The following is a 24,835-nucleotide window of genomic DNA, read 5'->3' on the forward strand; positions in this document are numbered from 1 at the left end:
AATTAGATATTGGATTCAACTCATTTAAACAGCTAAAACCGAAGGACCTACAGAGGTTTGGGTCTCAGAGTGCATATATATTTTTAACTGTGCTAACAAACTCGGTTTTATTTTCAACTCAAGTTGAGTTCCGAGGTTTAATTAAGAGCAAAGAAAAACAAAATCCCCTTAGAGCGCACAGTGCTGGCGGAAGGGACCGGCCGGGAAGCCCTGCAAGGGGAAGCAGTCGGTTAACGGCAGCCCTGGCGCACGCAGGCGACGCTGCCTCCGTCCCCTGCGCCGCGCGTTTCGGCCGTGCCGGGTGCCGGGGGCAGCGGTGGCCCGAGCGGCCCGCTGCCTGCGCAGCCCGCGGTGCCTCGGGACGTCCTGGCGACCCCCCGGCACGCGGGACCGCTCGTCCCGGGCGGAGGGCCGGCACCGCCTGACGTCCGGCTGTGCCACGGGCCGGTGGAGCCCCGCGGCGGCCGGGTGAACCCGATTACCCTCCGCACCGCTTTCCGCAGAGCGGTTAATCCCAAAGCTGATTGCCAAGCTGTTCGTGGTAGTCTCCGTGCTGTAATTAGCGCTCAGCAGGGAGCCGTAAGAATGATTTCAAACACTGGTAGAGACCTGTATGTTTTTATACATGTTCTTCCATAACCTTCGATTTTAAGGGGAGGCTGTTAAAGTGATTGGGTAAGTGGAACCCTTTAGCCTCTTTTTAGAATACATTTCCCATCTTCGAGGAGTAGATGGTCTAAAATATATCACTTAATGCAGCTATTTGAGTGAGAGAGTTACGGTTCTTTAATGAGCTCTCTGTCCTTATTGCAGAGACCTAATCAACTTCTATACGTAGGAAGAATTCTCATCTCATGGAACATTGTCCCAGTTATTACGGCAGTGGTGATAATAAATTCCTAGTAAAATCTGCTAGCACTTGCATTATACACTCTCGCTTATACTGCTTGGCTGAAAATGCTTGCTTGGAGCCAGATATTGGCCAAAAAAAGACTAATTGCAGAAAAGGAGAGGTGGGGTAGTCTTTATTTATCTCAGCCTATGTATGTTAAAAAATACGAGGGATAAAAAACCCTATTTTTGAAAAGCATTGTATTGCATTTTGTTGATCCAGAATATAGAACTATAGTCCCTTGCATAATTTTGTAAAGGAATGAGGTAAAATTATCTCAGAAGGTGATTGTCTAATACATTGCAACTGTAGAATGCAGAAAAGGGAACAACTTCGTGACGTGTTAGTTAAACTGGATACGTACAAGAAAAAATAAAAAGTACTCAAGTGGGAAGACTGATAAAATGATTACAGTGAGAAAGTAGGGTTCATATCTATGCAGCTGTAGCCGTGATTTCTTGTTTAGCCGCGAACAGATAAAATCATCTAGAAAGTCATGTTTCTGTCTGCATCGTCAATGGCAAAGAGTGGAGGGGAGACGAGCGTTGTAAGCGTGAGAAAGGCAGCCCAGTATTCTCTAACGGAGAGGCATAAATGATCCCAAATGCTCTACACGGGCTCAGCGCTGTCCCTGTCCATCAGGAAAGTATTGCTGGTGTGTCTTTGCACCTGAAAAGTCAGTGATTTGAAGAGAATGTTGTGCTCTGACAAAAATGGGTCTGGAAAGACAAATAATGTGCTTGAAAGTGGTACATCTCAAAAATGTGCTGCAAGCAGAGATAAGTGATTTCTATAATACTGGAGTCAAGGGTGGAAAATGTATAGCTGAAGATAAGAACCCTAGTTTATTTGATGGCATTCGTTCTTCTATATTATAGTAACACAGGAGCACTGTCGTGTGCCAACCTTCATCGTGTCCCAGATGTTCGGAGTTGCTCAGCGGGAATAAAAAACCCTTCTTTACTGTTAGTATGTTGACTGTTTTCTCACCTCGGAGAATGTAACTTTGCCTTCCCCATCCCTTCCCACCCTTGAGCCCAAAGCAGAACCAGCCCGGAGGCCGGTCTCTTTAGGCATGCACGCAGGACTTGCAGATGTACATGGGCAGCTTCTCCAGCCTGATCTCTGAGCGTATGAAACTGAACGTACAGAGGCCACGCATGTGCGGTTTTGGCGGTGACGGGTGAAACGGTAAATGGCATTTCTGGTATGGGCTATGCAGGGCTGAAGATGCGCTGTCCCTCTGAGGCCACATTTTGTGACCTGCTCTAGGGTTTTCTCCTGTTGCAGCACAGGGCAGTCTGTATGGATAACTGCAGAAACGTGCAAACAGTGAAATCCTGCTAGTCCTCTTCTAGGATAGAGAGAAGCACTTTAGCAAAATTGTGTGTCACGCTTCCTAAAGGCAGAGAGAATCTACCATAAATTCTGAATGCTACAAAACTTTATTGCTCACTGGACAGAAAACGGCTGATGGTTTAACCTATTTTATTTTGTCACCTCTGTGATGTGACGGGGGTATGCCTCCTGTGCTAACGCGTGGATTCCTGACGCTCCTCGCGCTCACTCTTTTTCCGTTTCCCTAGGCCTTGTCCGCCACGTCTCTGAGTAAGGCAGCCTACATGCACTCGGTGCGGTGGGCCGCGTGGAACCCCTTCCTGGGCTCTGGCTCCTCGGAGGTGGCTGTGCCCCTGCGCGGAGGCGCTCGGCACAATCCCAGCCAAGTCTTGGTGTACAAGACCCCGCCAAACAGCGTGAGCTCTGAAGAGGTAAGGGACACTTTGGTGAATTCTTCTGCATTGCAGACACATTTGAATGTCCAGTTGGCTTTCAGGACAGGCCCAGCATGGGGCCTTTCCATTTAAAAAGCTCCTTAAAAGAATCTCAAGTGCCCAGGTAACAGGGAGGCTCTTAGCAAATCTGTGAGTGAATAGAGAGTCATGAGAAAAGAGCAAGGATAACAACCCTCCAGCCCCCTGCTAATATACACGTGTGCTGTACATAGCGCACTTACATTACCAGCTGCTGTTTTGCTTTAATTATGGTGAATATGCAGACTGTCGTATAGTTGGTGAACATATTATTTATTGTGGTACTTCTTGGAGGCCATCATTACTTGAGCTATTTTATCCTAAGCGATGTACGTACAAATAAAAGGTTGAGGACCTTGCTCCAAAGTGTTTATCAGTAAAAAGAAGTTATTGCTGGGGAAGGATGTTGCAAAAGAGTGTCTCAGAGTTGTTTCCAGAATTCCATAACGAGGCTAATCTGCACTGATTACTCTCTGCCACAGACACAAAGCTGAATAGCTACATAACTTGCTCTATTGTAGACTGGGTTGTTCACATTCACGTGTGTTGCTTGCCTAAAAGGCAGAGCACTTGAGTCTACTCTCTAGCTTAATTTTAAGTAGCTAGTGAATATGTGTGCGTGTTCTTAACTCAGCAAAATTTTATGCCTGAGGTAGGCTGTAGAAAGAGTTTGCAAGTGTGTTTGTTTCTGCAAGTGGACAGATTTTTGGTGATGTTATTAAAATGTAAATCCCTGCCAGCTCTGCCTCCACATGCCTGGAAGGACACTTCTTGCACCATAGTTTTTCTGACTGCAGGGTGAGAGAATCGGTTCTCTTTTCAGAGATATGAAAGAGTATGTACATAGCGCACTTTCTTTTAAAAGCATTTCATTTCACTTCAAAATTTCAGGTGAGGCAATTTGAATCTGGTACTGTCCAATTCCACTTTTCCGCTGATTCAGAAGAACATCTTGTAACTTCTACAGATACCTTAAGTAAAGACAGAGAAGATTCAGAGAAGCCTCCTACACCATCTCTGAGTGAGTGTTTTCCATATTTGTGACATTTAAAGCATAGAGTTTAGCATCAGTATCTGATCAGAAGCAAAAACAGTACTTCAGATGAAGTTTGGTGAACTAGTTTGTGAGTTATAGTGAATCAAGCTTACATCAGTTTGAATTCAACTCTCATTTTTACTTTCAATTTGCAAAATGCAACTGTGATATTAGAACTCAGCCATGTGCAAAAATCACAGTAATTTCCAGGATGTCATCAACCATTCGTATTCCAGGTCACTGTAATGGTGTTTAGGGGCTTCCGTGTTGAACTGCTGAAAACTCCTGGAACAGCCTTACAGCTGCACAGAAACCTATTGCTCCCTGCTGCTAGCATTACTTGTCTTTTTAAACTCTTAGTCCTTCCAGATGGTTGAGGATGGAAGAGTTGTCAATTATAGGCTGAATAATAAATAATCTTATTTAGCTGCAGTTTATAGAACGTGACAGCAACACGTATTTAATCAGCATGTACCTCTAACGCAAGTGATTCTGTTCCAGGGTCTAGCTGAGAAAAAACCGGGCCTGCATATGTGTATGTGCACATATGAATATATATAGCACAAGAATACCAGATGGTAGGATTTTCAGCACTGATCTGTTATGTGTATTGAGGACAGAAGTAAAATTTCCATCGACTTTGACTTGGGAATGGAGTTAAATCAATGCCCAGTGCTCTTGAAAATCCTCTCCGGTTCCTATTCCTTTGTTTCTGTCTGCTCTCTTCGTTCATGATCGGCAGGAAACAAACTCATAGATCTTGATTTTTATCTGAACTTTCCACCCCAGAATGCGAGACTGGGATCAAAATAAGAGAAAACAAATTTGCTTATCTATATGGCTTGGAATAATTTGATTGTTTCACCATGGGTTCTGCAGTGAAGAATGTTCCTCTTTTGTTGAAAGTCACTCTGCTCTGTTGTTTCTAATCTTTTTCAATCTATCTATGGATGTGCAAACCAGATTGCTCTCAACTTAACTGCCTGTTTAAACATCAATATGTGAGTTTATTACCTTATTAATGTGGTGTTGTTACTGAAGTCTCTAGGACCGTTTGCACTGGAGGGGCTGCCAGAGAAGTCATCTGTTAGTAAATGTTTTGCAGTACAGACAAGTGCTAGTTTTAACCACTGGATTGCCGGTCGGGCAGCCAGTTTTTGTCAAATGACTGCGTTCTGTGCTGGCTTTCAAGTAACGGCGAGCTGCTCAACAGAGACGGAGGCCTGCGTTGTCAGTAGCGGGCAGCTCGTTGCGTGCGAGGAGGGCGCCGTGCCGGCTTTCTGTAGCTCATGATTAAGCCTAGAGCATGTCTTTCCGCAGCTGGGCAGGCAGGAGCGGAGAGCCGGGAGAGGGAGCTTGCTTCCCTGGTGCTCGGGGAGCTCGGTGCGGCAGCCCCGGCCCGTGGCAGCGCGCCGGCTCCGGGGCTGCGGGGGCCTTCCCAGGCGGGACGGGCGCGAGCGAGGGTGCACAGCCTGTACCTGCGAGCGCCGGGCCATCCTGGCCTGCCCCGAAGCTGGGGTCAGTCTCGTTCAGGAGCATCTCGGGGTCGTCTGCAGCATCTCTGGCCTCGCTTGTAGCTCTGCAGACTTGGGCGTTCCTGTGCGTCTCGCTGTCGCCGCTCTCGCACCCTTTACAACGTGGGAGCTTTGGCTCCCCTACAAAGTGGAACCTGAAGTGTAGCAAGTATCACGAAACAACATGATCTAGGAAATTATCTGCTTTATAGCTTGCCATTTATAATGTTACTTTACTACTTGACTGCCAAAATCCTTTGAATTAGGTCTTAGTTTCTCCCATTTCCTCTACAGCTTCGTTCCCGCTCTTGTGCGCGTTCCCATGCAAGTCTCAGTGAGAGCCTTTAAATGCGTAACAGCGTTTAAGTGATGACTGAGCCTTTTCTCTGTGAATATTTTACGAACTCATATGGCTCTTCTGGTAAGCCTGATGATACTGTAGCTGTCAGCTTAAGTGAAGCACTTCGGCTTACGGGTCCGAGTGACGCCTGGCGCTTTGGAGCTGCGCCCTGCCGCGGAGATGCCGTGTCGCTCCACGAGATGGCAGTGGCACTGCGGCTTTGCTGGGGAAGCCGCTGACCCACTTCGCCTGCAGAGCCTCCTGCCTCTGTGGGCTTGGGCTGCTTGGTTTAACAGGCTTTAAAGCAGAAATCTTAAAAGGTCAATTGGAGTGATTTAACAGTTTGGAGTTTGGGGAAATATATTGGGTTAGGCTCTCCTTGATGTGATTGCGAGGCTGTTAGGTTCCTGATGTTGCTTGAAAGATCTTTTACAAATGCAATTCTGCCAGTATCAGTCAATACCGTTCAGTGAACTACGATGTGGTAAAAAGAAGTAAGTGTATCTTAGCATGTACTGTACTCCAAAGCCACGCGGGGGGACCAAGGGAACTGTGCTAGCATGCAAAGTAACATCGTGCTCCAGTTCTGCGGAGGAACTTGCTGGAACCGATAGTCTGGACTAGCTAATTACCACCAAAATAGCACTGTGCGTAGCCAAGCGAGGAGCCGGGACGTGTGCTGTGAAGCCTCGGAGCTGGTCCCTGCGCCGGTGCCCGCGGGCGGCGCGGAAGTGCCGAGCTGACCTCGCGTGCGGAGAGAGCCCTCGCAGGCGCTGCTGCCTGGCTGGGGCCGCCCTACGTGACGCTTAGTTTTTCCGTCGGAAAAGTGAGCTACAGCCAGACTAGGTAATGTTGTATTGCAACAGACCCTGCAGTCATGGAGTTAAGGCCTTGCGGGGTCAAGTGTTATTCCTTGCCCCCAGAGAACTTGTGTTCCAGGGAAATAATTCTAATGTGACAGCGAGTAGAGTTTGTGGGGAGAGCTGCTGTCTGTTGTTAAACAAGCCGATACACCTGGAGAGGCGAGGCAAGCCCTCCTTCCAGTCCGGGAGCAGGTATGCAGGTAAAACTCGGAAGCACGTTGCGTCCTGGCCTTACAGCCGGAGCCGGAGAGGCATCTCGCGTGCGGCAGGCGCAGGCCGGCCTCCCGTGAGCGCCGGGCTGTAAAGCTTGCAAAGCTGCATCCGGAAGATGGGGAGGTATTTGTGAACTTGCATCTTCATCTTCCGGATGCGGCTTTGCATTTGTGATGCTGCTGCCTTGAAGAGGCGTCGTGAATAGCTACGAGCCTCAGACGAATACCCGGGAGGGTTGTCCGCATGCTCGCAGGCTCTTGCCTTACCGCCGAACTCCTTGTTTACTGACATTAAACGTGTCGTTTGAGGTGAGAGTGCCTCTGTACCGAACTTCTGCGCTCCAGGCGGCGTCACAAGACTCGCCAGCCTCTCTGCTCCCTCTGCCTCCGGCGTGCTTGTGGCCGACTGGTCCGTTTAAGGAGTCTCTTCCCTTTGCCCTTTAATTTGCTGAGCACCTATTTTTAATGCTTTGCTTGCTCCGTTTGACCAAGTACGTGCGCTCGTGGCCGGTGGCGAAGCTGATCTTGTGCTGCCCCGCGTCGCGCAGCCCAGGAGCGCCGTCCACCCCTTGGAGCGTGATCCTCGGGATTTCGCGGGGGGCTGCGCCAGCCTGAGCCTCGGCGGCCTCCGGGGCGCCTCCGGGTTGGCACCGAGGCGGCCGGCGCGCTGCCCCGCTCTCGTTTCCCTGCTCCTTCCGCGTCTTTGCCGCCCGAAACAGCCGCCCGATTTCTCTGCCTGTTCTGCAGCAGGTTGCCAAGCAACAGCCTCGTCGCGGTGGTCCTCCCGCGACACCGCTTCCCGGGGTAGCAAATTCCTCCGCGCGGGTCTGCAGCCGGCCAGCAGCAAAACGCTCCCGCGCGCCGCATCCGTCCGCGGGAGCCCTCGGCTTCCCCCGGGGGCACCGGGCAGCTCCGGCCCCTTCGGCAGCGAATCTCCAGCGAAAGGGGGAGGCCGGAGTTGTGCTGGGCACAAGTGCGAGTCGTGGACCGTGAACTGGGGGGTCCCGGGCGGTGAGAAGCCCGGCGCCCGCCCTTGCCCGGCGATGCAGGTGCCCGCACGGGCGGGCAAGAAGTGGAGGAGTCTGTCTGCGTTTTTGATTAACTTCTTCTGCCGTGGTTCCTCTGCCAAAAGCAAATGGCTTCAGAGGTTGGTTATGTGATCAAGCCACAGAAATGTTGAATGAAAAATCCTAACAATTTTTTGACAGCTGCATTTGGCGAGCAGAAGCTGCCTGTGGAGTAATAGGATGTCAGGAAAAATTAATCTCTGGACAGGCCTGGAAATTTGCTGCAGTTGGCAACCTAATTCTTCTTTTGTCTCAGCCGCTTTAGGGAGGCTTTCTAGAATGAAGTTAGCTTTTAGGATCGCTGGGAAGACAGTCGTTTACTCTAGCCTCTTCCTGCTGCATTATATATGACAGACAGCTGGAAAGTCTCTCATGTAGTGTAATATGGTAATCTCTTCTGAACGTGTGCTTCCTGAAGAGCCACTAAAGCCTCCTGGAGAACTTTGATAAACAGTCTATTGAGAAACAGTTCTGCTTATAGCCTCGATTTTTCAGACTTCTGGTGTTATAACGAGGTGTGTTTGCCTGGAAACAGTTCAGCGCCTTAGCAGTTTGGCTGTTTTGCCTTGATTTTGTACCCTCCAGAAAGTATCCCCTTTTTGGGGATGCTACAGGCCTCTTCAGACGCCAGCTGCGGCGCCACAATATTGGCCTATCTAGGGAAAATGAGCTCCAGCAGAGAAAGAGTTTTCATGCAGCTCGCTTGCCAACGGAAAGACGACAGGCAAGCAAAATCTAGATTGTACGTGTGCTGAATCGCCTCAGGCGAAAGTCAGAGATTTCTGAGGCATCACTAGGTTTTAAAATTCTTCACCTCGGATGAAGATACGTACGGCGCTGTGCAACTGTTCTAAAGGACAGGCAGCTCCCCCGCCATGCCGTGAAGACACTCCAGTTGAGCAGGTAGGGTTCCCTTCTCTCAGCTTGTTGGTCAGACTGTTTTGAGCTGTGGTTATTTTTGATGTCCATGAGGCAATTTAGGAAATGACCTCTGTGGAGCTCTTCTGGCAGCTAAGTCACCTCGGTGGCTACCTGGGAGTGAGGTACCTGGGCTGGAGGGGTGGCAGTGGTTGCCTTCCTTTCCCAACAGGAGCATCGCTCTTGTGACCCCATCAGAGAGGTGGGACTGAGCTTCTCAGCTCTTTTCCTGCCCTTCGTGCCCTCTCGCTTCAGCTTTTGAGTCGTTTCAGAGCCTGGAGTTGGGCTGGCTGGCGATCACAGAGCCCAGCATCACCGCTCGTGCCTCCAGCAGCGATGTGTGGCCGCCCACGGTGGCTCTGGCAGAACAAGCGCCGTTGCCCTTCTTCCTCCTGAGGAGGAGAAGAGGCAGCATGAGGTGAGGACCTGGTTACCTGACCTCCCTCCCAGGTAGACAGTTTTCTTCGCAGAGCCCTTCAGAGTCCTCTGCTCTTTTTCGTAAGCGAGCCCCAGAGCGCGTTCCGTTGCCTGTTCGCAGGCGGCTGGCAGCGCGTGCGGTGATGGGGACGAGCGGCGGCAGCCCCCATGGCTGTTTTTCTGCTGCAGGCATAGCAGTCTCGCATCCAACAGCAGAGCCAGCGGCGGAAAGCGGGCTGTTGTGCAGGGAGGAGCGAGCAGGTCCCGGCGCCTTTCCGTTCGCGTCTCCCAGGCGCTAGCGGAGCTCTGTGCCGCTTGCGAGCAGAGCCTACCCATCAGCTCCCATCACGCCAGCTGCAGCCCACAGGGAAGCTGAAGCTCCTGGCTGAGCTTTTTACTCCATTTTTTTTCTTCTTTTTAATAACAACGGCTCTGAGAGTGGCAGTTCCCTACTATGTAGGCTTTGCTGGAAGATAATTGGCAGAGACGTTTTTAAGGTGCCTTTCTTCCCTTCGGCTTGAAAGGCCCAGCCCTTACTGGCACTGACCTTTCCAGGTGAGGTCCCACCAGCTGCGACTTAGAACAGAGCGGGGCTGTGATAACGTGCTGCGTGAAGGACTACCTAGACCTTCAAGCCCTTCATCCTGAAGTGCGCAGGGAGATCGTCCCTGCTGTTGAGGCCACCTTACTTTCTCCTGTTTAATGCACAGGAGAGGCTTTCTTTTGAAATGCCTAGTACGTCATGGGAGAGACTATGGCTGCTGCTATTTCGATCCCGTTCACCAATGGGGACGTGATCGGTTAATTCTGTTCTCCTGGGCAGCTTGGGGATTAATTCTCTAACGGGTCTGTTTAGGTGTCTCATGGCTCCAGAGCTGACTTGTTCACTGCGATCAGAGCTAATGCTTGTTTTACCTATTTAGAAAGTTCACAGCAATTATAAGTTCACAGCTGTACTTAACACAATCCGTTAGGTTAGATCCATGTTAATGATGGCCGCTGATGTGGCATGACAGTGCAGCTCGCTTCCTTCTAGCAGCTTTTGGAAGAGCAGTGAGCAGATACTGCACAGCTGCCTTGCAGTGCTCGATCTACAGTAATGTTCCAGAAATGGAGTGAGGTGAGCAGCTCCAAAAGAGGCCATGTGCAAAAGGCAATTTTGCACCCCAAGCTGCTGAAAAGAGCATTTTTTTCACTCTTTTAGAGCTTCATTGGAAAACTTATCACCATCTGGTCCTTCTGGCCAAGGAAGGCTGAGTATATCTTCTGTTGATTTGATTACTAGTTGTGCTGCAAACCGGTATTTTATGCCTTACAATGAAACCATCCTATGATGGTGCCCAAATAACAGTGCTTGCTGTATACATTCCTGCTGTTGTTGCATCCTTGTGTCTTGTGCATTTCAGAAAATAGCAGGCATTAGGGAAAGGCTCATGAGCTGAGAGTACCAGCATCTGTAGATTATACACACTCCAGATATTCTGGGCAGCAGCAGTCTGAATTCTGAAATGTGACTGGAATCTCACTTTCTCCACAAACAAGAAAACTATGAACTAACTTGAGTTTTTGTCTCTTACTTCCGCTGAGGATACAGTTAAGTCTGCTTGACACTTTGTCCGCTGTTTTGTGCTCCTGCATGTTTTAGCACCATTTTCAGTAGAGCCTGAAATTTGCTGTAAGTGATATTGTTCCCTGGGTGCATGCAGACCCAACTACCGTGTGACAGCACAGGTGCTTTTCTCTTGAGATTTATAGGGCAGTTCGACAGACAAAGATCTTGGATTGCTTCAGATCAGTACAATTCCACAATGATGGCTGAATGATTGGGTGCTTTATCAGAACATTTGAAGGTGACAAGACTTTAGAAATTGTTGAGGTGCTATGCTAATATTTCTTTTGTTTTATTTTGAGCTATATCTGCCTTTACTATGCCTGTGAAATACCTTAGGGTAGCACGTCTACAGCAATGCGTGTAGCTTCATTCTACGCTGCTCTGAATCAGTGGTCTAACACATCATCTGGGAACCCTTTGGTAGCTCTGCTGTGCTGACAGCTCCTGGGCTCTGTGTGTTTCTGTGCATGGTCATTTTAACAATGGCCAAAGTCATTCTAATGGAAAGAAAACAGTATTTTAGACAGAAGGGAAGCAGGGCAATCTCCTTTGGAGAATGTTCAGAACAAAATAGCTGAAATACATGTGGCAGTGAAAGCAAAATAAAGTCTTAACGTTGCCAGAAAACATCTGTGTTCCTAGTCTATTCTAAAGGATTTGCTGCTTAGTGCAACAGCAAGTTCGTCTTGTGCCAGTGAACAAGCAGACCGGCCAAATATAAACACAATAAGCTCATACAGTTTCAGGGTATGAATGTATGAACGGATGAAAGTAGTGACAAGAAATAATGGAAGAGCCATGAAAACTTTAAATATCCTAAAACTTTCATGTCTCATTAAGCAATCCACTTAGCCAGTACTAGGTGGCTTTCAGGGAAGCTGCAGCCCTGTCTAGAGATGGGGGAACTGTGTTTTACAACAGGAAAACGCTAACTGGCAGATTTAGCCTAATTCCTGGCAAAATAACCGATGGATCTGGAGAAGTGCTACATTCCTGCCCCTCCCGGGTAATGAGCTTATTGGAAAAATAAGGCAGACAAGTGGCTGAGAAACAGTAGGCCACCTCATTGAACAGGTTCAACCCTCTGAAAAATAAACCAATGGGTAACAGAATTTGTATCACATTAGATCCTGATCCAAAGCAAAGCTGCCACCGGCTTTAGCGCAGGCAGCCTGTGGCGCTTGATGTATCCGAATGCAGGCGTCTGCAGCATCGCTAGAATGTGTCTTTCCTGCCTCCCCCAGGTTCAGCGTCTTCGCCTCGGATGATGGTCTCCAGCCAGGGACCGGGGGTAAGTGCTGGCCGTGCCGACTGCTCGGGGCTGCCCCGGCTGTAGCTGGCCGTGTGAACTACCTGCGTTCCCCTATGTTCCACCCAAGGAAAAGAAATACCTACTCCTGACTTTATTTCCATATTTACAGACATTTTAAAGTGTTTAGTTGTTAAAATCTATAGCAGAAAATGAAGTTTGGAGGTAGGAGTGTAGGAGGTTAGAAGCCCGTTTTCCACAGCAGCATAACTCAGGCCTAAGTGGTGAACGACAGCGCTTGGATCTGTTGGGGAGAGGCAGGAAGCAAAGACGTGGAGGAGGTATTGCGGTCAAAACGCTGGTGGGGACAAGGAGCGGAGAAGCGGAGCGCTGAGAGCGTGGCTCCTCCAGGCCGACGCATGTAAACCACCTGCGCACAGAACACCCTAGCAGATGAATCTGTAGTGGCGGAAGTATCTGCTTCTGCCACTCGTTTTTCTCAGATGTTGTATTCATGTTATAATTTATTACCGATAATGCTAATAAAGATAGCTGTCTTGGTAAGTCTGCTTTGGGGAGATTTTCTTCCCATAAAAGCCCTGCCAGTGTGAAGAAAGTGCCTAAGTCCTGCCCGGGGTGTGCATTGTGCACATGGGAAAGCTGCTGAACGGCTTGGACACAGTTAGCAGGCAGTGACACTTCCTTGGAAATAGCTATGTTCACATAATGCCAGCCAGTTGCTGAGAGCTTTTTCAATAGCCTGTTGGCTGTCAGTTTTCAAGGCTACTGTGGCCAAATAACACTAAACATACTGCTAAAATCCACATCCTCAGAGGAAGCAAAACAAATTCTGCATATACTTTGCTGGACAAAAATCTCTGAGCTACTTTCATGCTCCAAATTTACTATTTTTAAAGGCAGTTCTGGCTTTTGAACCAGATTTTCTAGCTACTGTTGTCCCATGGTAAATGCTGACTATGATGCATGACTTCTCGATGGAGAGCTGTCAAGGTTTAAGAAGAGCTGTGACTACTGAAATATCTTCTCTTTGTTGTTTTATCTTGGTGCAGGGATCAATGCTCACAAACATTTTCGATGAAATGAAATGCTTCAGAGGACTGTATTAAGCTGTTTGATTTTTCTGCCACATTTTCTTATTCCTCCCTTTGCAAAATGAAGTGCAGCACGGTAGCTAAAGTAAGAAACAGAGGTGTGAACCCACAAGCAACCAAGCTGTGCTGCTTCTCTGAGGAGCAGAGATGTTGCTGAGCCAAATTTAAGAGCAAACAACATCTGAACGGCATGGACTGCTTTAGAAACGAGAAGTTTCTGGTCCTCCTAATCCCTGGAGATTTCCTGTAGCGCAGATTGCCTCGTGGTACTTCCTCCTCCTCGCGAGCTCGATTGCGGAGCAGATGTGCTCACGCTAGCCTTGCTCCTTGCAGCTGTCCCTGTCGCAGCTGTCGGCCCCCGCGCAGCGTCGAGGCGAGCCCGCTCTGCGGCGGAGCGCCAGCCCCCCGCGTCCCGCGCCCCGCAGGACGCCGCCGAGCGGGCGCACGGTGAGTGCGGGGTGGGGGTGAGCCCGGGCCTCGTGGCCCCGTTTCCCCAGGAGCACGAGCCCCCCGGGAGCTGGGTGCTCTCCTTTCTCGGCAGGAGCTGCCGCGCGGCAGCGGCACGGGTGGAATAACTCACCTGGAAGCCGACCTGAGCCACGGCGCCGCGGGCCCGGACGCCGGCGACCAGCTGCGGGAGCTGCCCTTCACGCCCGTGCAGGCGCCCATCGCTGCCGTGGGGGTGCCGGCAGGCAGGTGAGGCTCCCCGGCGGGGTTCGGCACCGGCGGTGAGGGGCATTGCCTGCCAGGGCAATGCGCTTGCCCGTCGCCTTAGCGCTCTTGTGCTCACCAACCCCGTCGCTGAGCGTGTTGGGGTGCCAAAGAAGGGCCCGGGTTTGTGAGACTGTTGCCAAAAACTCAGAACAATTTCTCTGTCAGTTCTAGCGCTGTACACACTCGTGCCTCCCTAGCTCGCTTGCACGCCTCTGGCTTTCCAGAAATCCTGGACTGTAACGAGGAGCCAGTGGAAATCATGGACCCCGCAGAGCCTGTGCATTTCAGTCCCCAGCTGGAAGAAGCTGATGTTCTGCAAAGCAATGAAATAATCCTGCAGTTCCTTGCTTTTAGTAGGTAAGATCCCAAATCTTCATGACTCATTCTTCAGGTGAATTTGAGGTGCCGTTGGGTAACAATCCTTTTCCAAAACTACCTACAAGCCTGCTTTCTTGTTTGATTCGGATATATCCGTGTAAACGTGCTGCTGCTTTTAATGTCTGTGGTGGAAACAAAGTCCCGAAGAGTTTTCTGCAGTGGCAATATCTTTCTTTCGAGGCACTCTTAAAATGTATTCCAATTTTTTTATTTACAATAGCCAAAATGTGATGCAAAAACTAGTTAAGGTGGGATTTTTTTTTTGTAACTACGCCCTAAGTTCAGAAACTTAATGGGAAGACTTTCCTCCGAGGGTGGTTTTATCCTGATGATGCATTGGTCACAGTTTTTTCCATAGATGGCGTGTGCTGTGTGAAGGTAAAATGTTATTTTCACTTGGCTCTTTCATCACAGCATACGGTAGAAGACAGCTGGAGTTATGAAGCTTTTGGAAAGCAAAGGCAAACCATATGCCCTCTGTCTTCAAAGAAATCTAAATACTTTTGATATTACTGATCTTCTCTTGTTTTTCTGCTTCTCAGTAGATGACAAACACAAAACAAGTTTAGGATCAGGAGGAAGTACTGTATTATGAGTTAGCCCAAAAGCATTCTTTTTTTGGTCAAGGGTTCCGCAGAATGGTTTAGAAGTAACGTGGCCGAAGACGGTGTTCTTCACCTTCCAGTTCTATCGTTTTCCACCGGTCACCACGCCGCGGCTGCAGCTGGTCGACATGGGCAAGGAGAAGGCAGCCCGGTCAGCTGTGTCTCCGCGCGTCCTTGTCCAGATCAACAAAGACGGAACCGTCAGCAGCGGTAAGCTCTGGGCCTGACGCTTCTTAGCGTCCTCACGTGGGACGTCCTCTTCAGAAGCCCTGGAGGTTCTAGCAGTTGCTTGAAAACAGGGCATGGTGCCGGAGCAGAACAGGATCTAATAGAAGGGACGTGACAGAATGAATAGTGTGAAGATTGCTTTAGCTAGGTGGAAGGGAATTAAAAGGCAGCATATTTAGAGCGGGCACGGGGTAGCATGTCTTTTCCTGCAGTGCATAACTTGCCCGTTGAGCAGAATGCTGTAGGAACCATTTTTGAAACACTCGCTTGGCAGGGTTCAAAACTGAGCTAGGTGTATACAGAAAGCATTATGCTTTACCATCACTTATTAACTGCACTTTATTAACTGCATATACAGAAAACCATTATGCCTTGGGAAGTGTTCGGTTTTATCAGGGGTATAAGACATCACATCTTAAGGCAGAACCACCTACCTGCAGTGGGGGAGAGTCATTCAGTCAGGTAATTCTGCATTTGCTTGTCATATTGCCTCTCTTGTTCCTTCCTCTGAAATATCTATTGCTGACAACTGAAGGAGACGCACCTGCTTCAAAGGCCTGCAACCTAGATTTATTTATAAAGCACAGAATTCTCACTGTTCACTAGGCCTTGCCCCAGGGCTTACAAGCACATTAATACTGAAATTTTATTGCTGTTTTGAGTCTTTCATGCAGTTCATCAGTAAACTTGGCTTTTTTTGTTGTTTTGTTTGTGTGCGCTGTGTTATTATGTTACTGTACGAGGAAAACCCACCTGGGAAGTTGAAACGACGAAGTATTTCAAGTGCTTTTTTTTGGTCAATCAGATTTAGGCTTGTCTCCAGGTCAAGGGAATGGACTGGTATCTGTTCTAATAGCAGGCTTCCATTAGTTTATGTGGCATATAATTAAAAATGTTCAAAATGTCAAACCATAAAGTAAAACATCAATAAGTATTGGTGTCATGATTCAGACATCTAGACTGCTGACTCCAGTTGTAGCTGAGTGTATTTAAGACATGCAACACATTAAAGCAAACTGCCTAGAGTAATCTAATCTGATTCTCCTAGCAATATGCTGTTTTTTTTCTTTCTGTCTTATTAAATTCTTGTCCCAAGAGCACAAAGCCAATATACCATCTCTTGCAGAGCATTTTTAGTTGATAACGTTCCTTCTCCATGTGGAATTATTACTGGAAATTGAAGAGGAAGGTCCATACAAACTGAGTGTTTCTATGCGTAGATGTCACTCTCTGCTTGAACCTGTAAGTTACTAATTGACCGACAGGTTCATTAGATTGAACTGGCACCTGCGCAGAATAAGAAGGGTCCCTGTGCTGAGAACGGGGCACTGTGCGTCTGTGTGTCCCAGAGATGCCGATTTAGCTTAGGCGGCTCGATGCCTCTGAGGCTTGGTTCTCAGCCGTGCAGTGGGGTTACAGGTTCTTCCATAATTCCCACAGCCTTGTGAGAATGAATTTATAATCAGGCAGGATTTGCTGGTGCAGAAAAGTATCCCGGATCAGGTGGATACAGCCATGTGTTAGTGCCTAGTAATTTTCATTACTGCATTCCTTTTCCTGTAGGATCTCCAGGATTGCAGCTGAAATACATGGTGGACCCTGCTTTCCTGAAGCCTGGAGAACAGCGCTGGTTTCGAAGTTACCTGGCTGACCATAGCCTTCAGATTGACATCTGGGATGGAGACTCTTTGCTTCTTGTTGGGTCGGCTGCAGTTAAATTGAAGGTATCAAGCCTTTCTCCTAAAGCCTTAATAACTGCTAATGATGAAAAAGAATCCCTACTTCATGTGCAAGAATTTTAAGGAAGAGTCTGGGCTTTTTGTTTTGTCTTATGTTGCATCGTTGTTATATTACCCTTGAGTCTTTAATAATCAAGGTTTAATCAGCCATTCTCTTGTTTAACTGAGACTGATGTCAGTCTGACAAGCCTGTAATCACAGGATTTGTCATCTTATCCTTGAAAGCGATGCCAAAACATTAACTTTCTTCCGGTTCTCTGGAACTTTCACGGTATTCTAAGGCTTATTATATTAAAAACAAACAAACAAAAAAACCATAGAGCTAAGAAATCCAGAAACATCTTTATCCAGTTCTTTTAACCTCTCAGATCTTAGTTATCTGGAGTGGTGATTTAAAAAAATGCCTAGTTATTATCCTCTTGGGTAACAGTTGCAATGAAACCGTTTCATCAACAGCAGCCTATGACGGAAATGCACATGCTGTTTTTGTAAATGGTAATGGATCTTTTTAGTAAAGCTTCCAGCAGATCACGTGAAGCGTAGCAATGCTCTGTCCCGAGAGTGGCTTGCTCTAGCCGGAAGCCTCAAAGACTCCCGCTGCACTGCTCTTTGCCTTGCTCCACAGCACCTGCTCCGCCAGGGTCGGACAGCCGTCAGGAGCCACCACGAGCTGGAGGTTGCGGCGACTGAGTACGAGCAGGACGTGGCAGTGGTGGGTGGGGACGTTCTCAGACACGGCGCGGTGCGGCCTGTGGGTGTCTACGTTGTCGTGAAGGGCCGACTTCACCTCTGCCTGGCCAACGTTGGTAAGAGCTTCGGGCGTTCTGCCCAAATCGCCGAGTTCCCCACCAGAGAGGGCGGAGGTTTCTGCGCCTTCTCCAGCCACGTCCGTTGTGGGCTGTACTCTGCTGGCCACCGCCAACTCCTGCACTTCTGGCTGTGGCCCAGTTGATGGGCTCCCTATGGGCCAGCGTTGCTCCCTGGGTGTTGCATCCGGAGGGATGCAGCGGAGAGGCTGGTATCCAGCAGCAGCATGCATCGCAGCACGGACCCTTTCCGATTGCGCCCAGCTTTGGTGCAAAGGCGGGGCTGTCCATTACCGTCACTGTGTGTCTGGAGCCGATTCGAGCGAAGGTTAGTAGCACCTGCTGTGCCAAACATCTCTGAAAAGATCAGATGTTAAGACTCGTATTCTGATAGTCTAAATTCCATTTAAGTCTCTGTGTCTGGAGTTTATCGCTGACAGGCTCTGGGCAGCTTCCCACTCGCTGGCGTACTCAGGCCCTCCAATCCACTCATCTGAGCATCTCTTTGACTGTGCTGATTAGGCACAAATACTTGGCTGGAATTTATGCCCTCGGTATGGCCTTATTGTATTTTATTTAGTCCATCAGTCAGTAGCAGAGCCGAATTAGAAGCAACCCCAGTGGCCTTCTCTGCTCTCTCGTGATGCATGATTATCGGGGATGCTGCTACAGACGGTGTTCTGTGCGCTGACAAACGGCCTCCTGAAAGCCCAGCTCCAGGCCTGCGCCACGAGGAACGTTGCCAGAGCGTTTCAGGGCTGAGGTCAGCTCTCCATGGGGTTGCGAACTGCCCCCGACCCCAAGCGCTGAGAAACTCGGCCGAGGTGCAGCCCTCAGCAGCGCGATGCAGCGGGCTCTTGGCTAGCTCAGAATCTCACTTCCAGGCTCCTTACTGTTTTGGGTCACGCCGTATTTCCTTGCTCTTCCCTTTTCATAGCTTACATACTATTTGCTGGCAGCACAAAAAGAAAATCCATCTAACTTTTGGGTCGCTTCTGTGAGCGCATCTGTGCCTTCTGTTAAATGCTCAGTTTATAGCTTCCTAGAGCAGCTGCGCCAAAGCAGAGGGTCCAGAAATCATTTTGCTCTAGGGCAAAATGAGTTTTTTGGTCGTCTGTCTTGGGCAGAGTGTTTTAAGGGGGCCAGAAGATTATATGGGATCAGGGCAGCATCAGGGTATAAGTTCTACAGGTAAAATGCCAGAATGAAAGCTGCTGTTATCCTTTGATATTTGCAAAATGATTTTATTCTGGAAAAATAAAAGCGTATCTAAGATAACGTAGGAAGGGTTTATTTGCTGCAGATTTTGCCCTGGGACTGGGGAAGGCAAATGCTTTGTGGGCCTTGAGCAAGAGCTCTGACTCCAGCTCCTCAGAGGATTTTCAGGTGCTTGAGAAATGAGCACAGCTGTAAATCCCAGGCCTGGCGTGATCCTGCTCTGCTTCGGCTCAGGATGCCATTAGGCTGCAGAAAGAGGTAGACATGTACAGCTCATTAATTCTCTTTCCAGTCGTTTCTGCCTGCTTGTTTACAAATGTCCAATGTAAGGCAGCTTTGAGACGGACAATATGGAAACAGTGACACTCAATTAGGTGCTAGTAAATAGCAAGGAGACACGGGAGAAACAGGCAGCATGCAGAAAGCTGTACCTGTAAGAAAACCAAGCTTGTAAGAACATTATTCTTCCTAGGATGTACTGGGTACTTCTTTATGTTTAATTCACTGACCTATAAATGTGCAGTGACTCCAGGTTTTAAAATCTTATCTTCAGAAGAAAGATTAGCTCCATTATAAGATATCTTAAACTGTCATTTTCATATTTTGCCTGCAAAAGTATGATAAGCTCCTGGCAAGGAGAGTCTGAGATTCATAACCCAGTGAGAGGTTTATCTGAAACCCAGCAAAAAAGAGAGAAGGAAAAAACAGCATACCAGGGCAACAGCTGCCCTTCGATTTTTCTGCCTCTGTGTGTGGTTTTTTGTTTTCCTCTTTTAATTACAAAGTAATGTTAGTAAGTTTTTTTTTAAAAGGTTTCTTTATGAAACTCGGTTTAAGGCATTAAGCACCAGAGCCCTTTTTTGTACATGTCATGGTGTTTATTGGGCTGCTCAGAAAAACAGAAATTGGACTAAAGAAAAAAATTTCTCATTCAAGACTTCGTGCAGGTGCGGTGCCTGTTTGTGGTCTTGCAATGAACGTGTGCAAAGTGGAGCCGTCGTTCTGAAACCTCTGGCTGTTGCAGAGAGGGAATGCGGCGTCATTTCGGGTGGGGCTCAGAGTCCTGTCGCCTAGGTCCGCACCGTGCTTTCTTGTGACTTAAAATGCTTTGCTTTTCCTCTTTGCTGGGTGGAAGGCTTAAAGAGAGAAAGATGGCGCTAGAAGGGAAACGGCAGTGATTAAGCACAGGCTGAACTCCCGAGTTCTACAGCTTTAAGTGGTCTTGCCCGTTACAGAAATTAATATTTACCATTGGAATTGCACATCTTTAAGCTGACTATATGCCTCAAAACTGCAGTGAAAAAGGTGAAGCTTTTAAAGCTCATAGAGGCTGATTTTTCATTCATGGAAAAGCAGCAGAGATGATTAGAGTTAGAGCTAAATGGTATCTTTTAGAGCAGGAACACTTTTCCTGATTTTTGGAGGCGCAGAAAATGACCAGTGAGGCTCTCAAATACCAAAGTTCAGGACTTCAGAGCTGGCGTCTGCAGAGCAGCCGCTCTCCCTGGGGAGGAACTGCAGCGCAGGGCTCTGCGTTTGCCGTGCTTTACCTGAAGGACAGAGCGTAGATTTATAGGTTAGGTAAATACACAGACAGCTTTATAGCCTCATCCCACGCAGCTAAGAATAACCTTTATGTGCGTGTAAATCACGGCGGGAGAAGGGAGACAAGACAATAGACAGGTCAGCGTTAGGGCTAGTTTTGTTCAGTTTTTGAAGGCGTGAGAGAAATAATGTTAAAACAACTCACTTTCCCAGTGGCAGAACATGTGTCCCCAGGAAGTAATTGTGCATCTTACTGGCCACCTACTGTAGATTCAGACACTCGGGAGCTTTTATTGACACTTCAGAAAACTCGCATGAAAAGCAGAATTTCTTCCAAAGATCAGTGGTAAATTACGTACGATGTCCACATCACTTTTTAGTAGGAAGCTGTCCTGTCTCTTACAGAAAAGTTGTATAAAATCTAATAGCAGTGGGATCCTAGAGAAACACCATAAAGCGTATAGAGTGTAATAAGCCGTGGGATATCTGCTGCTGCTTATTTCTGAATTGTCTGTAAAGATCTATAGTGGGGATATCATTTGCTAGTAGACTTTATAACAAAGTGAAAAAAAATACATAGAAAAGTTATCTTCTAGTACATCCTAATAGATGAGTCCACCCTGGATATTTTCCCTTTCTTTCTATGTTGGCTTCAGCTCGTGTCTACTTTCTGTAGGAATCGTGATGGATACGGAGATGGTCAGGAAAACACGGGATGTCCCCGATGCAGTCCCTGTGAAGGAAGAACCATTTTCAGGCCTACCCAGTCAGTCTGTGTGTTGGTTCTGGTCTTCGATAGCAATGCCTGCCTGCTCAGCTACAGTCCATTTCCATAAGCTGCTGACATACGGTCCAAATTGAAATGGCTTAGTTGCTGGATTAGAAGCAGGAGGAAAGAGTCAGTCGAAGTCTGAATTTAATTTCATTTTTCGGCAAAGCTTTTAAACTTTGAAAAATTTTGCAAAGTTCCTGTGAGGCCAGCACTGAATGGAAACAGTGCATCTGCCAATTCTTTTAGGATTGTTTTTAATTTGATTTAAAGCAGCAAGGCGTATATGTGTGGAATTGCATCTGTGGATGCACGGTGCCTCTGCTCCTTAAATCTTTGCTCACTACAATGGCAAGCGAAGGAAGGTTTTTGCACTATCTGTAGCAAGGATCTCTGAACGCTCCTGTCTGCCAGCAATCAAAGCAACTTGCGTGCAAAAAAGCCTAAAGATATCTTTGATTTATTTTGCTGAAGGGTGGTGAGTTTAGAAAGATGTTTTCTGGCTTTTTATGAAGATTTTTTCAGTTTGCTGCATGACGTTTTATGGGAGTATTCAAGGCTGAGAGAGAGAGATCCCAGCTGGAGCAAGGCTGGTGCGGGAAGGTGCTGAAGGGAACCAGATGGAGGAACTGTCCTGCATCCAGTTTTCCTGCACGCAGTGTGGCCAGGCTAAAATCCCGAGGCGATCTTCCAGTCCGCTCGCAGCCCTGGCGGGAGCGGGACTGAGGAGACGCCAGGCAGGTTGGGAGCCCTTGAGCGCGCAGAGACCCCGCTGCCGTGCAGGGCCCGCGGTCCGCGCCCGGGCGCCTCGGAAGCGCGAGGCCTGGGGAGATGCCCCGTTTGGGCCCGAACTGGGCCCCGTTTGAGCAGCAGAGTGTCCTCTCTGTGCAGGATGGGGCCGGGCGCTTACCCCTCGATCTCTGCTCTGTGGCAGGCCACCCGTGCGAGGAGAGGCTGCCGAAGCGGAGAGCCTTGCCCCCGTCCCGCTCCCGCGTCGTGCCGTCGCAGGACAGCGCCAGCGGCTTTCCGGGCGGCAGCTTGTTCTCCTCGGGCGCGGAAGCGGGTAAGTGCTGCCGGTCCGCGACTGAGCTCAGCCCCTTGCTCGTCCCTCCTGGCCGCTGCTAAGGGTGGCAGGGCGACGGTGGAGCCCAGGCCCAAGCGCAGGGTGCTTCACGCTCTGTCCCCCGCGGCGGCCTCAGTCCGGCATTTCTGTTGCCGTGAAATGGCCCGTGTTACTGCAGCCCTGGTGTCTTGTTCCCGCTGTGTTCCGGGCTCTCCAGCCGTGAGCTGGCAGCCCCGTTACGCTCCCGCCGCTGCAGACGCTCAGAAACTGGTGTTTGCTGGGTCAGTGCTTACATATGCACCAGCCTCGTCTCCTACGGAACTCCCTTGCTTTCCGTTGTCCGTGTCTAATGTAGCAGAAGGCTACGTTAGACCGTACAGGTTTTCCTGTACGATCGTGTTGCATGTCCCGGGCAGCAACGGCCTCCCTTCCCGTGCGGCGCTCTCCCTGCGGAGACCCCGGCATCCTCGGCCCGGGTGCATCCGCGGGCGCTGCCGGAGGCGCCCGAGGGCGAGCGAGCGGCCGAGCCTCGCAGGGCTGGGTCTCCCCCGGGTTTAACGCCCGCCTCTGCCCCTCGCACAGGCAGGGCCGCGGCGCGGGCCCAGCGGCTGGCCGACGTGGACGGCGAGCTGGCGGCCCTGCTGTGCAGCCGCCTGCGGGAGGCGAGCGCGGCCTCCCAGCCCGGCCCCTGCGAGGCCGCGGCCGTCCGCCGGCGCAAGGTGGAGCGCATGGCGCGCGTGCGGCAGCGGGAAGCCCAGGAGGAGGACGGCGGCGGGAGGAAGCTGCACGTCGTGGTGAGGACAGCGGCGGCGGGCGCACGCGGAGGGGCTGCTCTGCCGGCAGGCGCCGGGGGCACGGCAGAAGCGACCGCGCTCACGGCCCCTGCCTCCCTCGCAGGGCTGCCGCGAGCAGCGCCTCCAGCACTCCCGGGACCTGCAGATCATCGACGCCTACCGGGAGCGCATCAAAGCCGAGAGCATCTCCAACATGCTCCGCCAGGCCATCACCACGACCCACACCGTGTACGCCGTGCTGGGCACGGCCGAGTTCTTCGAGTTTGCGCTGAAAAACCCCTACAACGTGCAGCACACGGTGACGATTGAGATCGACCACCCGGAGCTCAGGTAGTGGCCAGCGGCTCCGTCCCCCCATGAGTGTCCGTGGTCTCTGTGCTGTGTGGGGAGGCTCAGGAGATAGGTATCCCAATAGGGAGACAGCAGGTCTGTCTGAACTTTGAGGCTGACTTGAAATGGGGGCATCCATAGGTACATCTGGGCTCTGTACTGGGAGAACCCACTCTGTGCTCCCTGTTTTCTTCCCATCAGCCCTGCCCCAGCCCAAAGGGATGGGGCAATACGATCTACAAGCTGAAAAGACCAGGTAGAGCAGCCTCGCGATGAGGTAGCCGTCTCTGCCTGCCTCGGGGAGAGCTCGGGGAGCAAGCTGGGAGTCCTTCCCCACTGGCAGGAAGGCGCGTGCCTTTTATCCCTTCCTTGCTTTAACGCCAGAGCGCCTTCCGGCCACGCTTGGGGGGCGAGGTAGAGGAGGTGAGGGCTGACATCGGCCCCCAAGCAGTCCTCTCCTTGCAGTAACTCTGTCACTCCTCCAGCGTTATTTTAGACACGAGGGAATGGAGGCACTTCAAAGAGCTGACCAAGACCGTTACTCCAGTAGAAGAGGATATGTTCCATCTTCACGATGACCTTAGACCTCAGGTCTATCTACGTCCCAAGGAGACTGTTCACATCCCCTTTAAATACCAGACCTTCTCGGTGGACCCCACAGTCATGATGCAGGTATGCTTAAAACCTCTGCACTGCTCAGGTGCTGTTGCATAGTACCAATAACAGGAAGAAGGAAGAGTCTCCTGCTGCCTTTCTGCAGATCTAAACATGATGCTAGCTGTATACACTTCTCTGCCTGTTTTAAACCCAATTTTATGCTATGTCTAGTAGGAAGTAGGTGGTACATTTTGGCTTCACATACAGTGCCTTTTACATTGTTTCCTATACTTTTCCTCTGCTTCTGGCAGCTGATATTACACTCCAGAAATTTAACAGGAATGTGATTTTGTTTAGGAGGGAGTGATGTAAGACAGGTTATTACCAGATCTTCACATTAAAAAACATTCAGATTTGTCTTTGGCAGAGTATGGTCCCTGTGATGTTTGCTCTTCTGGTGGCATTTAGAACCAGAAGACTTAAAACACTGCACAGAAATCAGAAAAAAAGAAAGAAAAGTTGCATCCATTCCTGTTTTTCCAAATTGCTTTGTCTGTCTGCAGTGGCTGCAGAAGAGCAAAACTCCTGCCTGCTGAGGTCATCTGGGGAAATTTGATTTGCTTCTTGCCCTGATAAAAACAATAACCAAAGAAAACTCTTGAATGGTGAGGACAGAATGCCAGCACCTAAGGAAGTTTCTCCTCTGTCTTTTAATTGGTCTTGTATTTCCCAGTGCTGTGCAAAGATGTTTGGCAACCTTTCTTTTAACTGTTGATAGAGTGAGTCTGACCCTTAGTCCACACTTCAGGAATTAAATTTTGTCCACGTGATGGCCTCTGCTCCCCTTTCTACCTCCATAGCAAAGAGCAGACGGGGAGTGAAGCCATGTGGCTGCAAGCTGGTAGCTCTGGAAGTGCTAGGGCTGGGAGCAATGGGCCAACGTTGCCCTTGAGTAGCGCTCGTTGAACTCCAGCATGTGAATCTTTGCTCTCTTTGCCGACGCTAA

The 24,835-nt window shown here is 49.4% G+C and overlaps 1 protein-coding gene across 4 annotated transcripts in view; it reads left to right on the forward strand.

Moving 5' to 3' along the window:
- The window catches only part of NPHP4 (nephrocystin 4), a 53,697-nt gene that overhangs the window by 19,454 nt on the left and 9,408 nt on the right, over positions 1-24,835 (forward strand). For all 4 annotated transcript variants that reach the window (XR_010886371.1, XM_067310967.1, XM_067310968.1 and 1 more), the window contains exons 10-22: positions 2,479-2,661; positions 3,595-3,724; positions 11,927-11,973; positions 13,377-13,490; positions 13,585-13,739; positions 13,923-14,114; positions 14,763-14,950; positions 16,532-16,692; positions 17,333-17,513; positions 21,980-22,108; positions 22,691-22,902; positions 23,006-23,232; positions 23,718-23,904. Coding sequence is in view for 3 of the 4 variants with exons in the window: in XM_067310967.1 (XP_067167068.1) it covers positions 2,479-2,661; positions 3,595-3,724; positions 11,927-11,973; positions 13,377-13,490; positions 13,585-13,739; positions 13,923-14,114; positions 14,763-14,950; positions 16,532-16,692; positions 17,333-17,513; positions 21,980-22,108; positions 22,691-22,902; positions 23,006-23,232; positions 23,718-23,904 (2,106 nt within the window). In the remaining variant the exon portion in view is untranslated. The remainder of the gene's footprint in view (positions 1-2,478; positions 2,662-3,594; positions 3,725-11,926; positions 11,974-13,376; positions 13,491-13,584; positions 13,740-13,922; positions 14,115-14,762; positions 14,951-16,531; positions 16,693-17,332; positions 17,514-21,979; positions 22,109-22,690; positions 22,903-23,005; positions 23,233-23,717; positions 23,905-24,835) is intronic.

The sequence above is a fragment of the Apteryx mantelli genome, chromosome 26, assembly GCF_036417845.1.
Source record: "Apteryx mantelli isolate bAptMan1 chromosome 26, bAptMan1.hap1, whole genome shotgun sequence".
In the NCBI taxonomy this organism is placed as follows: Eukaryota; Metazoa; Chordata; class Aves; order Apterygiformes; family Apterygidae; genus Apteryx; species Apteryx mantelli.